Raw genomic sequence first — 13,902 nt, forward strand, 5'->3', positions numbered from 1 at the left:
TGTGTGACTGACCGAGACTCGAACTCGGGACCTTTGCCTTTCGCAGGCAAGTGCTCTACCAACTGCGCTACCGAAGCACGACTCACGCCCGGCCTCACAGCTTTACTTCTGCCAGTATCTCGTCTCCTACCTTCCAAACTTTACAGAAGCTCTCCTGCGAACCTTGCAGAACTAGCACTCCTGAAAGAAAGGATACTGCAGAGACATGGCTTAGGCACAGCCTGGGGAATGTTTCCAGAATGAGATTTTCACTCTGCAGCGGAGTGTGCGCTGATATGAAACTTCCTGGCAGATTAAAACTGTGTGCCCGACCGAGACTCGAACTCCGGATCTTTGCCTTTCGCGGGCAAGTGCTCTACCAACTGAGCTACCGAAGCACGACTCACGCCCGGCCTCAAAGCTTTACTTCTGGCAGTATATCGTCTCCTACCTTCCAAACTTTACAAAAGCTCTCCTGCGAACCTTGCAGAACTAGCACTCCTGAAAGAAAGGATACTGCGGAGACATGGCTTAGGCACAGCCTGGGGAATGTTTCCAGAATGAGATTTTCACTCTGCAGTGGAGTGTGCGCTGATATGAAACTTCCTGGAAGATTAAAACTGTGTGCCCGACCGAGACTCGAACTCGGGACCTTTGCCTTTCGCGGGCAAGTGCTCTACCAACTGAGCTACCGAAGCACGACTATCGCCCGGCCTCACAGCTTTACTTCTGCCAGTATCTCATCTCCTACCTTCCAAACTTTACAGAAGCTCTCCTGCGAACCTTGCAGAACTAGCACTCCTGAAAGAAAGGGTACGGCAGAAACATGGCTTAGCCACAGCCTGGGGAATGTTTCCAGAATAAGATTTTCACTCTGCAGCGGAGTGTGCGCTGATATGAAACTTCCTGGCAGATTAAAACTGTGTGCCCGACGGAGACTCGAACTCGGGACCTTTGCCTTTCGCGGACAGGTGCTCTACCAACTGAGCTACCGAAGTACGACTCACGCCCGGCCTCACAGCTTTACTTCTGCCAGTATCTCGTCTCCTACCCTCCAAACTTTACATAAGCTCTCCTGCGAACCTTGCAGAACTAGCACTCCTGAAAGAAAGGATACTGCAGAGACATGGCTTAGCCACAGCCTGGGGAATGTTTTCAGAATGAGATTTTCACTCTGCAGCGGAGTGTGCACTGATATGAAACTTCCTGGCAGATTAAAACTGTGTGCCCGACCGAGACTCGAAGTCAGGACCTTTGCCTTTCGCGGGCAAGTGCTCTACCAACTGAGCTACCGAAGCACGACTCACGCCCGGCCTCACATCACTCTTGTTCAGTGCTTCAAGTACTTAGGTGAAATTATCAGGAACACTGATAGAGACATAATGAGCATTAAAACTCATGTAGAAAAACTGTATAATGACTTCACAATCACCTGGAATATTTATAACACCAAATCCCTTTACATCAAAGCCAAGTTATGCCACTACCAAACCATCATTCTCCCAGAAGCACTTTACACCATCGCACATCATTATTACCCATGACTGTAAATGTCATTGAGAAAATGGATGGCAGTTGTTCAGATATAATAAATATAAATATAACAAAAATAAATTTTGCATCTTTTACTACTTTGTTTTAAGAGAAATTAACTCTATTGCTGACAGGCCGGTATTTTTACTTATTCTCAGCTTTTTGTCAGCTTTGACATTATTTGAAATACTGTATTTACATGAATCTAATGCACACATTTTTTACCATATGCAGTATTCAAAAGTTGGGTGAATGTAAGATTATGAACTTGAATCTGTGAATCACTGGCAACATCATTGAATTTTAGTTTGTGTTCCCTATGTCACAAGACATTGTTGTGATTCTCTACTTTGTTTCATTATTGTTAGCCTATTAGTGCATAATGTGTTTGCATTTGGTAGTCATGAAATGCAAGGAAAGCAGTGAGGAACATCATATGATGCTACTTTTGAGTGCAAAGTAATTCTTTATGCTGAAAAATATGGTAACGGTAGGTTGCGATGAGAGTTCAATGTAGCTGAGTGTAACGTTCACTTATGGAAGAAACAGAAACTGGTATTATATGCAACTACCGCTACTAGAAAGAAATTCATTGGCCCTCACAAAAGAAGATATCTTATTTTGAAGTAAAAGTTGTGAAATTCATCTGTGAAAGGAGGAACAGTGGGCAACCTGTGAACAGTGCCACCACAAGACACAAAGTAAAAGAGGTGGCTTAATATACCAAGGTAAGAGTTTGGGCTAGCTGTGGATTGGTTTATTGCTATACAAAACAGGCAGGCTTTTTTCTACGACTCATGAAACAGTATACCAAAAGCTTCCACAGGATTTTGAGGAAAAAACTTCAAGAATTTAGATGATATGTCATCACACTTCAGAAAGAGAAGAATTTTTCAATGGGCCAAATAGGCAGTGCTGATGAGACACCATTTTGATTTGATATGCTGCATAATTACATGATTGATGAGAAGGAGAGAAAGGAAGTTACCATCAAAACATCAGGGTGTGAAAAGCATTGAATTACCGTAACGTTGGCAGTCACAGCAGATGGACACAAACTTCCCCTTTTCTTAATCATTAAGTGTAAAACAAGACCCTTAAAAATGAGAATCTGTTCCCTGATGATGTCATTGTTCAAAACTGGGAGAAGGGATTAATGGATGAAACTTTAATGCTTGTCTGGCTCGGAAATATATAGGAACTCTGTTCTGATGAGCTTTCCAAGCTACCATCTATGCTTTGTCTGTATGCATTTTGTAGTTATCTCACTGACGCCATAAAAAAGAATATCCCCATCCTAGCCAGTAACCTTGTTATTATTCCTGGAGGAATGACTTCTGTGTTACAACCTCTGGATGTCAGTACAAATGAACCTTTCAAAGGTTACATTCAGAAACAGTACAAAAAATAATGATTTTGCAGAACAAACCATGAACTAACCCTGACAGATTTGATGCACCCATATTATTGCACACTGGCCACTGCCTGAAAAAGCATTGAAGCCCCAATGTTGTAAAATCATTCAGGAAATGCCGTATTTCAAATATTCTGAACAGCAATAATGATGATGTGCTCTGTAACAACATTGAAGATGATAGGGAAAGAGGAAATGGATCTGTCTCTGATGCATACTTCTCTCAGGAAATGAATGACATTAGTGAATAATGATGAGTAACGCTTGTAATTTGTATGTTTGTTTGTATGTCAGGTAGGTAATCAAGATAGGCATTCTTTTTTAATAATGACTATGTCACTTAACAACAGGTCACTTAAAAATTCTTATTGTTTTGATAGCTCATATAGTTGTATAAAATAAATTTAGCCTTCCAGTGAAGTGAAGCGCGCACATTTTCGTTTTTTTTTTTTTTAAAAAACTACGATGTACAGTACATTTGATGGTGCATTTGATTCATGTAAATACTTTATTTACTTTATTTTATATACCTAGAGATGTAATTTAGTATAGTTTTGAGAGAGTGTTGATTCTATTAATGCTTCATAAAATGTTTGTAGGCAGCATGGCTATCATCACCAAAGGACACCATCTTTCCAGAAACGATTCCAGAAGAAAGTTCCAGTACTGAAGAAGAACATGTTGTGAGTAAAAGCATAATTTATTTTCAGTAATACAGCAGTTATTGTCTTCAATAGGTATTGGAATAAAGTACCCGCAATTAGTGCTTACTTCATGTTGTAATTAAAGAAACATCACATCAACAACACAGCCTAATACATTCAGTCATGAACCTTCAGCTCATTTTTATTATTAATGTGATAGCAAAATACCAAGTGACCACTAAGCTACTTCATTGAGTACAGTATCTGGTGAATGCAAATAGTGTCATTTATACTGATTTGCAACATGGTTATCTACAAAAGGGAATGATTTATTTCAATAAAGTTTAGCATTAACACAAAGAAGGTACCACATTTGTAAGTTCTTATGTTTCCTAAGGACTTTGAGATGTATGTAACAACATGTTACAGGATTGTTTTATTATGATCCTCTTGTGACCTACAGACTTTTCGTTTGTATTAACACTTTTCTTTAAGGGCAAGAAAAGGCTAGTAAATAGCACAAGACAAGACCTAGTCTAGAAAGACGTTGTGCACCTATATAATAATGTGAAGTGCTGTTCAATACTGTTAGCCAACTACTTTATAATTGCAAAATAGTAAACTTCTGTGGAATACAATACCTACATATTTAATGCATCATGGGTATTGTTGCAGAAAAGGAAGTTTACACAGAGATGACAAAGATGTGAAAATAAAACATCAAAAGTGATAAGACAGGAAGGGGGCAAGGATGACTCTAACTACTATAGACTTGTGTTTCACTGTTATTGGGAAGGGTAGGGGAGTTGTGTGTATAGACTCAGCAAATTAAGCTGTCATGAGCACATGTGTTACTGTGCCATGATTTATAGCTGTGTAGATACAAAAATTCAGTAATATTTAAATAAAGGACTGGAACGCACAATTATGGTGTATTTCATCAAATATTAACGTAGATTAATGATGGGGTTTCACAAAATATAAGCTTCTCTGCACTGGTGCTATGAGTACATCTGTATCTTGACAGTCACTAGTTGAGCTGTGCTTCAGTTTGAATGCAAATTATGAAAGTTCCAGAATGTGAAATCAAAAGGTAACTACGTTTAAGGTGAGAGTTGCACCATTCAAAGCAATAACACAAGATTGCACACAAACTGTGCATCAAATGAACACTACTCAGTCTCTAAGTTTGGCTTGAGAGTTAGAGGCCAGATCATGAAACAAAGCAATGCAGTTTCATCAACTTTAACCACATGCAAGCCACCCCAGCCCAAAGGGCATCAGCCCAGATCATGAAACAAAGCAATGCAGTTTCATCACCTTTAACCACATGCAAGCCACTCCAGCCCAAAGGGCATCAGCCCTTTTATACACACTCCTGGCTTCTTTGTAGAATCTTTGTAATAATGCCCTTTCCACAACTCTGGCTGTTTGCACCAAACATTTTTCCTCAGTCACTTCAAAACCTTATAATAAAACTTCTCATTGACAGTCTGACCAGATTGAGCATACTCCTTATGCACCACTCCTCAGATGTCAAAAAAATAATTGGCAATGACTTCATGTTGCTGCGAACTTACAGAGATTTTTTCGGCCTTGGAGAAGATGGCATTTTCCATTGTGATGATTGTTGCAGGGTCATAACCATAGACCCAAGATCCATCATCAGGGTGTATATGACCTGGGAGATCCAGGAAAAACCCGAGAATTTTTTCATCAGGGCGAAAACCGGGAAAAACCCTGGAATTTTTTAGAATACCAGGAATTTTTCATTGTTTTAGTTTTCAGTTAAATTTTTGTAATTTTGACTGCTAAGAACCAATACTCTAACAAAGGATATTACTGTATCCTGCTACTGCAGAATAATAATACTTCAACAATAAAACATAAACGAGAGAAAAGAACCAAAATAACTTAAATTCCAAAGGAAATGCGCCATATACAACAATGACACACAGTGCTCGTGCAAGCATCTGGCAACAGCAAAATGTTTCAAAGGCTTTAGGAAGACTATGCAATGCTTCATAACAACAAATTGCCTCTGATGAGCATGAAGTCACAACTGCTTACATTAGATTCACTTTAGTGGTTACAAGTGGGCTCATGCACACGTGCAGTTGAGTAGCATTTGAGTAGTAGATTCTCCTGCTTCTGGCTACAGGAATGTGGCTGTTGGCGCACGTTGATCTATCGATCTTCATATGATTTTGAAACGTATCCCTGTTGGTTTTTTAACATTTTTGAACATATTTTAAGTTGATTCCTGAATAAATCATAAGTTGATTTTTGAATATGTGCATAGTGTATGCAGTGTCTCTGTCAGGAGAATCCTTGTTCCATCTAGAAATAAACTTTCCACAGATAAAATGGGACAGGGCTATATGAGCTGAGCGGAGTAAAGCCGAACGGATGAATGCCAATTCCTGTCTGATTATGTGCTTGATTGGGTTTGCGAATGATCAGTGTTGTTATAATTACTAGCAGAATCCGTAGATTCAGACCACCAGAATGGAAATAGATGACTGACAGGAATAACAGGTGAGAAAGATTACGTATTATCTTCTCTGTGTATCTGAGAGAATGAAATTTTGACAGAAAATTTTTGGCCAGATTGCTACACTAGTAAGGACCAGTTGTACAGTCCCCGGCTAGCAGCCGCTTAAATTATATTCTGGAACTAATGCAGAAAACGTGTTATATGAACATGTAACAATGCCTAACCGGAGAATAATTGCAGGATAACTAAACTGGTGATTCTGGCAGAGTTAGTGAAGTTAATTGGCGAACAAATGTTGACAATGGCAGGAACAGCTACAGAATTGGTGATGACAAGATTGTTTGTTAGGACGAGGAAGGAGAAGAAGCGGGGACATCACACAAATTATGGAAGAATAAGACGATTCCAATTTTATATAAAAATTTTGTAATACTTCTTTTTGATCTCATGCTTGAGAAACTGGTGCATATGAATTAAATGTGAAACTATTTCCTAACATAAACCTTTTTGCTTGTAGTAGCCCTAATAGGCATTTGATATTGGTATTTCGTGAATTATATTCTGTCGTGTTATAAAAATGACCATTTGTGCCAAAACAATCTCGTTTATTTGGTGTGTGTTACAAAATTGCTGCAATATTAGAAAGGCCTATTTTGTTTTATCTAGCAGGCAGTGACAAAATAGACGTAATCAGATCAAGAAACCACACCAGTCTTGGGCATTATTTGTATTAACAGCTTTTCAGGTATTAGGTAATGAAATTTCTATTTTTCATGTAGCAAAAGGTTTGACGAACTTTGATGAGGTAATAGATTCTTTTAAGCACACCATGTAAAGCTGTAGCAAGATTAGAGAGAAAAAAATGCTAGGAGCTAAGGATTGAAGTAATGTGTGATTTCTTGCTTGTCTCTTGTCTTTATTGGTTTTATGTATCCTATATTTAATTTTATGTCACACAAAACAGCAAGTTATTAGCTAATAGGCAGTAAAGAGTGCAAATTTTCTGAAGAGTTCTTGTCCTCCCGACTGCAAATAATCCCATCTGCTATTAATTGTGAGATTTTTTTAAGAGAGGCAGGCTGTCAGACCTGCCGACTGGGAGCAGGAGAGTCACTACAGGACATTTCAATTTCCATTGTCCTGAATATAATTTGATGGCATACATTACAAAATATACACGTTTCAAGTCCACAGAGTGAAATACAGTGACGTGCAATAGAAGAATGCTGTATGAAGAGGTGCGGCACAGCACTTTGGCATTAAGACCAAATAACATCTCTTACATTTCCTCAAACACGTGTTTTATCTTTCAGATTTTTCAGAAATATGTGCGCTACAAGATGCACATATTTTTGAAAATTTGATTTTTTTTTTTAGTATTGACCCGGTTCACAAATATTGTAGATCCAGGGCTGATGCACAGAGCAGTCTGAGTTATAGTGGATATTCTCCACGTGACCTGTGTTTACATTTAGTGATTTTGCTGTTTCCTCTTCATTTATGCTCATGTCAAATGAAAACAAAACGGATATCTGGCTGGGAGCTATCAAGTGAATTAAAATACATTCACATAATTACAGAAGGCTAAAATATGTTATTAGTTTCAGATTTTATTTTATTTTCACTTTTCTGACAGTCAAGCATTAATTGCCTTGCAGAACAATGAAGCTATTTTTGTCTGTTTGCTAAAAAAATTGGCTTTTATTAACCTTTTCCACAGAGGCAGTTAATGTATTTGAAACAAAATGTTTAATTCCACAGTACTGGCTAGCTTCAACTGTTTGCTGCATTTCAAGTGCACGTTTTCATCTTTTAGCACGCAAGGCATTATGCTATAATAAAGAAGCAAAAATGATATAATATAGTGCTGGTGCTCCAAGAAAATTTACATCTCGAAAACCACACTGAAAAGTTTAATATCAGGTCAAGGTCTATTTCATTGGGAATCTGGACATACAAATGTGCACTTGAAGTTGCAGTTTAAATGTGCACCTTTTTGTATGGTTCACGAAATTCTTATGCTTTTGGAGTATCCTGTGATGTCTTGCTTCTTTTATGACTCAATGTAAGATCTTTTAATGTTTTCACGGCTGTACATAAGGGCTTTCTATGTCATCGCAGCCGTGCAAGCGGGGTGTCGCCTGTTGCCTCGTGCTCTCTGGCAACTGCTAAAATGAACCTATTTCTAACAGGCCACGAGGAAAATATTGCAAATGGTGTTTTAAAAAGCATTACTTTCAAAGTAAATATCCTTTTACGCAAGTTGAACTATGTGCAAGAATGTACCATAAATTTCTTAAACCACAGAGCATTTGACTCTCATTTAAAAATCAACTCTGGGATGATGAGCCATTTAGAAGAATTTTGAACCCTGAAGATCAGACATTTATGTCATTATTAAAAATTTTACTAGCACATTTGTGTGATATATCTTAAAGTGTAACTTGCCCAAAAAGGATCAAAATTATATGTGAAAGCTTAGCTTATCTTGCAGCTTATTAACCTAAGATACCAATACTATCATGTGAAAGCTTTGCTTGTCTTGTAGCAACACTGTGTATTTTAATTTAAACCATTAACTTGTGTGTTCATGCTACTTAAAAATAATGTTGCTGTTGGCTGTCTACAACATGTGTCCTATGCTCTGAATATACACTGTCATTGGCTGGTGAAATCACGTGACATGAGCTATAACTGGCTTACAAAAGCACATCGCAATCTTGATATCAATGATTTGGAAAGTAACATGCGGTGTTTAGTGGAATTCCAATGTGTACTTTTGTAATACGAAAATACTCAGCGTACATGTTGCTGCATATCAAATATTTCCAAAACGTGTTTTTTTCCCTGAGTTTCGATTTCTTAAGTGCCGCGAAATTCTACACCTGTGTCTAAAACCATAACCATTCAAAGGACTGATAAGTTTTGAATTTCCAGGAGAAAATATACTGTCACTTAACACAGAAAAAGTGTTTTCACCCAGGAGAAAGTGTATTTTTAACCGGTAAATTCGGGATTTTTTTTCCCCCCCTTGTTCATGTATACACCCTGATCATGTAACGGCTCTGAATAAGAATTTTGATGCTTTATAACTTCTTGTTGCAGCTCAGTGCATGTCTGAATCCTGAAATTTCATTGGTCTATGCTGAGAAGGTGAGGGACAAACTTCACTGCAGTTCATCTCGTGTTCAGTTCATCAAATAGGTTTTGATGACATGTATCGTATGACAGCCCAAGTCTGTAACAAACATCATGAATTGTCTGTCTTTAGTCTTTGTGAATCACATCACACACTTTTGTGATCATTTCTGGTGTTGTGCATACTACAGATTCTTGGTCTTCCATGAAGTGCTTGAACGACTCAAATGTTCTTGCTTGACTCAGTACACTCTCACCAAATGCCTCTGTCAGTGTGTGGTGGGTTTCAGCTGCAGTTTTCTTCTACTTCAAACAGAATTTTATGCATATCTGTTGCTCTTTCACGTTATCTGTACTATAATTTGCAGAAGCAGTGAAACACATCCTGACATGCCTCACTACAATTCACAACTGCATGTGCCAAACAAGATGCAACTTTGTGCTGCAGTAGATAAGATGCATACCTCAAGACGTCTAGTGGCGGAATGTCATATTGCTACTAGTTTGACCAGTATAGTGAAATTCTTGGATATTTTGGGTAGCAACTAGTATTATTGTCTATATTTTGTCACTGGTATGTTTAAGGGGTTTGTCTTGTTATTCCATCTCATGCAGCCAATCTGAACAACCATTTGAATAGATACCATACATTACTAAATAAGAGCTTTCAGTGTAAGATATCACATGGTTTTGTAGCTTCATTTGTTTACCTGTTGTTGATCTTAATAACTTATTGGCTATTGTCTTTCTGATTAGCTACACTATAACTTTTTTAGTTTTTATCATACAATTAGGTGGCTTATAATGCTGTACTTGTCCCTCAAAGCTATGTCTTTTGAGCTGTGTGGATTGAATGTAGCATAAGTGGCTGCTTGCCTGGATATGCCTGGTTTTATGTGACCATCTACATCTACATACATACTCCACAAGCCACCTTATTGTGTGTTGTGGAGGATACTTTGTACCACTACTAGTCACATCTGTTTCTTTCCACTTGCAACTAGAGCTAGGGGAAAATGACTTTCTATATGTCTCTGTACGAGCACTCATCTATCCAATATTATCTTCATGTTGCGCAAAATTATATGTTGTCAGCAGTAGAATTGTTCTGCAGTCAGCTTCAAATGCCAGTTCTCTACATTTTCTCAATAGAGCTCCTCAAAAAGAACTTAAATGTTTTTTGAACCTATAGGTAACAAACCTAGCAGCCTCCTGCTGAATTGTTTCAATGTCATCCTGTAATATGACCTGGTGCGGATCCCAAATACACAAACAGAACTCAACAATGGACTGCACTAGTGTCCTGTATGTGGTCTCCTTTACAGATGAACCAGAATTTCCTAAAATTCTCCGAATAAACTGTTGGCCATCTGTACTACACTCCTTAAATGGTCGTTCCGTTTCATATTGCTTTGCAACATTTTGCCTAGTTATTTAATTGATGTGACTGTGTCAGGCATCACTCTACTGATGCTGTATTTGAACATCATGGATTTGTTTTTCCTACTCATCTGCTGTAACATACATTTTTCTACATTTAGAGCTAACTGCCATTCATCACACCAACTAGAAATAGGTACTCAATGATGACACCTTCCCACACGCCACAGCATCATCAACAAACAGCACCTGACTGGTGCTTACTCTGTCCATCAAATCATTTTTGTATATATAAATTGACACTGGTCCTGCCACATTTCCTTGGGGCACTCCTGACGATACCCTTGTCTTTGACGAACACTCACTGTTGAGAAGAAAATACTGGGTTCTGCTACTCAAGAAGTTTTCATCCCACTCACATATCTGGGAACCTATTCTGCATGGTTGTACCTTCATTAACAGTTGGCAGTGTGAGTAAATGGCACACTGAGTTTTGCACAAGCAATGCCTTCTGAAACCATGCTGGTTGCTGAACAGAAGCTTTTTGCTCCCAAGGAAATTTATTATATCTGAACAGGGAATATGTTCAAGGATTCTGCAGCAGACCGATGTTATAGATATTAGCCTCTAAATTTGTGGGTCTGTTCTTTTACCCCTCTTACATACAGGAGTCACCTGCACTTGTTTCCAGTTGCTTGGGACTTTCTGCTGGGCAAGAGATTTGTGATAAATGCAAGTTAAGTCAGGGGTCAATGCTGTATTAAACTGTTTGTAAAACCGAATTGTTATTCCATCAGGACCTGGTGACTTATCTATTTTCAACTGTCAGTTGTTCCTTTACACCAGTGATGTTTATTACTATGTCCTCCATACAGGAGTCTGTGCAGTGGTCAAACAATGGTATGTTTGTAAGATTCTCCTGAGTGAATGATTTCTTAAATGTGAAATTTAAAACCAGATCTTAATTTTTGCTGTCCTCTGCCATTACACCAGATTGGTCAGCAAGTGATGGGGTAGAAGCCTTAGACCTAGTTAGCGATTTTATGTAAGACTATAATTTTCTCGGGTTCTCAGCAAGATCTATTGCTAAGGTGTAATGGTGGTAGTTGTTGTAAGCTTCAGGCATCAGTCTTTTTACAAATTTTTGTTGGTTTTGCTTGTCATCATTTGTGTGTTCTTTTTTGAACTGAGAGTGCAACACTCTTTGTTTCCTCAACAGTTTTTGAATTTTGTTGTTAAACCACAGTGGATCTTTTCCAACCTGAATCCATTTACTCAGCACATACTTCTCCAGAGTCTGATTCACAGCCCATTTACACTTTGCCCATCATTCCTCTTTGTCCATTGTACTGGAACTAAATGATGTCAGTTCATTGTCTGAGTGGGATGCTAACAACTGTCTTTCTGTTCTTTCTAGCACAAATACTCATCTAGCTTTCTTGATTGCTTTATTAACTTTAGGAACCAAAGTCACTTCAATGACATCATGGTCACTAATCCCTGTCAGTTATGTCAGGCCTGTTGGTAACTAAAATATTTCCATTGTGTGTGGGCTGCAAAGACAGTTTTCAGAAAATCTGTTCAATAGAACTTTGCTAGACTGTCTGTCTGTACCCCCTGCAATGAATCCATATATGTCCCAATCTATACTCTGTAACTTAAAGTCACCACCAACTAATATTTCATGATCTGGGTACTTCCACATTACTGACTGTAGACTTTCTGTCAATGACTCTAAAACCATAATATTGGACTTGGGTGGCTGTTAAAAACATCTAACAGTTATCTTGATTTCACCCTAACCTGTTATATGTGACCAGATAAATTAACTGTCACACTCAGATTTCACCTCATTATGAATCGTTACATATCTTAGAGCTTCCTATCTTTGGTTTCAGCCACCTCTTGGTCTTGAGACTAATCTGATTGTGAGAAATTTAGTGGAGGAAATACCATGAATATCACATTTCTTGTACATATCTCTAGTTCTATATCCATATATAGATGTGATCTGTCTTTGTTTCCAGATTCTTGGCAAGAATATTTATTATTAGCATCCATATCATCTTCTATTTTTCCTGACCTTTATCCTGTATCTCCATGGGGTTGGTCAGATGCCCTTGTCTCTATACCTTCATATCCTTGCCCCAGGGGGGAACTTGTGTGCCTCAACTGTCTGCATCTTGTGTTACCCCATGAGAGAGTCAGCGAATCTTTTCTAAATGTGTGTGAATTGTGTGACTGAGGTAGGAAGTGGGTACCAGCTTGTTATTCACCTAATCGGATGTGTGAGAAACTGCCTAAAACCACATCCATGCTGGCCAGCAAACTGACCCTCTTTATTAATCTACCTACTGGAACTGATCCAGGACTGATGCACCTCCACAAATCCAGGGAGCAGCATGGTAACATTTGCAGCCATCCATGCAGTTCTTTTATTATCATAGAGATAATTTCATAATTTGTGTGACAATAGCATCAGAATGTTTTGATCTAATTAATACCAAGATATTGTTCAACTTAAGAAATTTTTAAATTACTTTTTTTAATCTGTATAGTTTCAGGATTGGTATATTACTTCTCTTTTCTTTTTTCATAAAATTTACAATGTTTGAGCTTTGTCAATGTTATATAATTAAGATATTTTGTAATATGCAGTCAGCTAACTCCACCAAACACTCGTTGGTTTTGCAAATCTCGTAATTTTATAAAATTACCTAAAAATATCATTACTCCACTTATTTGCATTTTTATGCACCTCTGAAACAAGTAGTAAATCTGACAAATAAATTCTGCATACAATGTAATAAATTCATCATACAACGTAACTATCATTTCACAGACGAAATATTTACTTTACTTTTCTCAGGATTAATGTTACAAGAACAAGTGCATTGTTCTCGTAATCTAGGCTAATTCAAATAATACACCATCTTTGAAGGCAAGATTCAAATGGCAACTGAACATTACAAAAGTTAAAATCATGCATCCTTTTTTTTAAAACAGGGCTGCAGGGCATTAGAATGAAGCGGCAGTATCTTCTCATAGTCACTGGCCATTGGCTGCCTCGAACCAGTATGGTGATGCTTGACTTCCAATTAATTATATGCAGTTGAGTTGCTCCAATTCCTGCTCGTTTATATCATAAAATTACACTTCACAACTACTGCTCTGTCAGCTAGACATGGTTTTATAACTTGCCACTCAAGAGGAGAGTGCAACATTTTAAACGTATACTTATCAATTTGTACAAACGTCTTTGAGGATGGTGCTCACATCCACTTCAGTAATGTTACAGGTTTCTCAAAAGTAGGAAA

The 13,902-nt window shown here is 38.0% G+C and overlaps 1 protein-coding gene across 1 annotated transcript in view; it reads left to right on the forward strand.

Moving 5' to 3' along the window:
- The window catches only part of LOC126194994 (protein unc-80 homolog), a 1,036,886-nt gene that overhangs the window by 335,022 nt on the left and 687,962 nt on the right, over positions 1-13,902 (forward strand). The window contains exon 10 of the mRNA XM_049933411.1: positions 3,530-3,609. Within this exon, the coding sequence (XP_049789368.1) occupies positions 3,530-3,609 (80 nt within the window). The remainder of the gene's footprint in view (positions 1-3,529; positions 3,610-13,902) is intronic.

Source organism: Schistocerca nitens, chromosome 7 (genome assembly GCF_023898315.1).
Source record: "Schistocerca nitens isolate TAMUIC-IGC-003100 chromosome 7, iqSchNite1.1, whole genome shotgun sequence".
NCBI lineage: Eukaryota > Metazoa > Arthropoda > Insecta > Orthoptera > Acrididae > Schistocerca > Schistocerca nitens.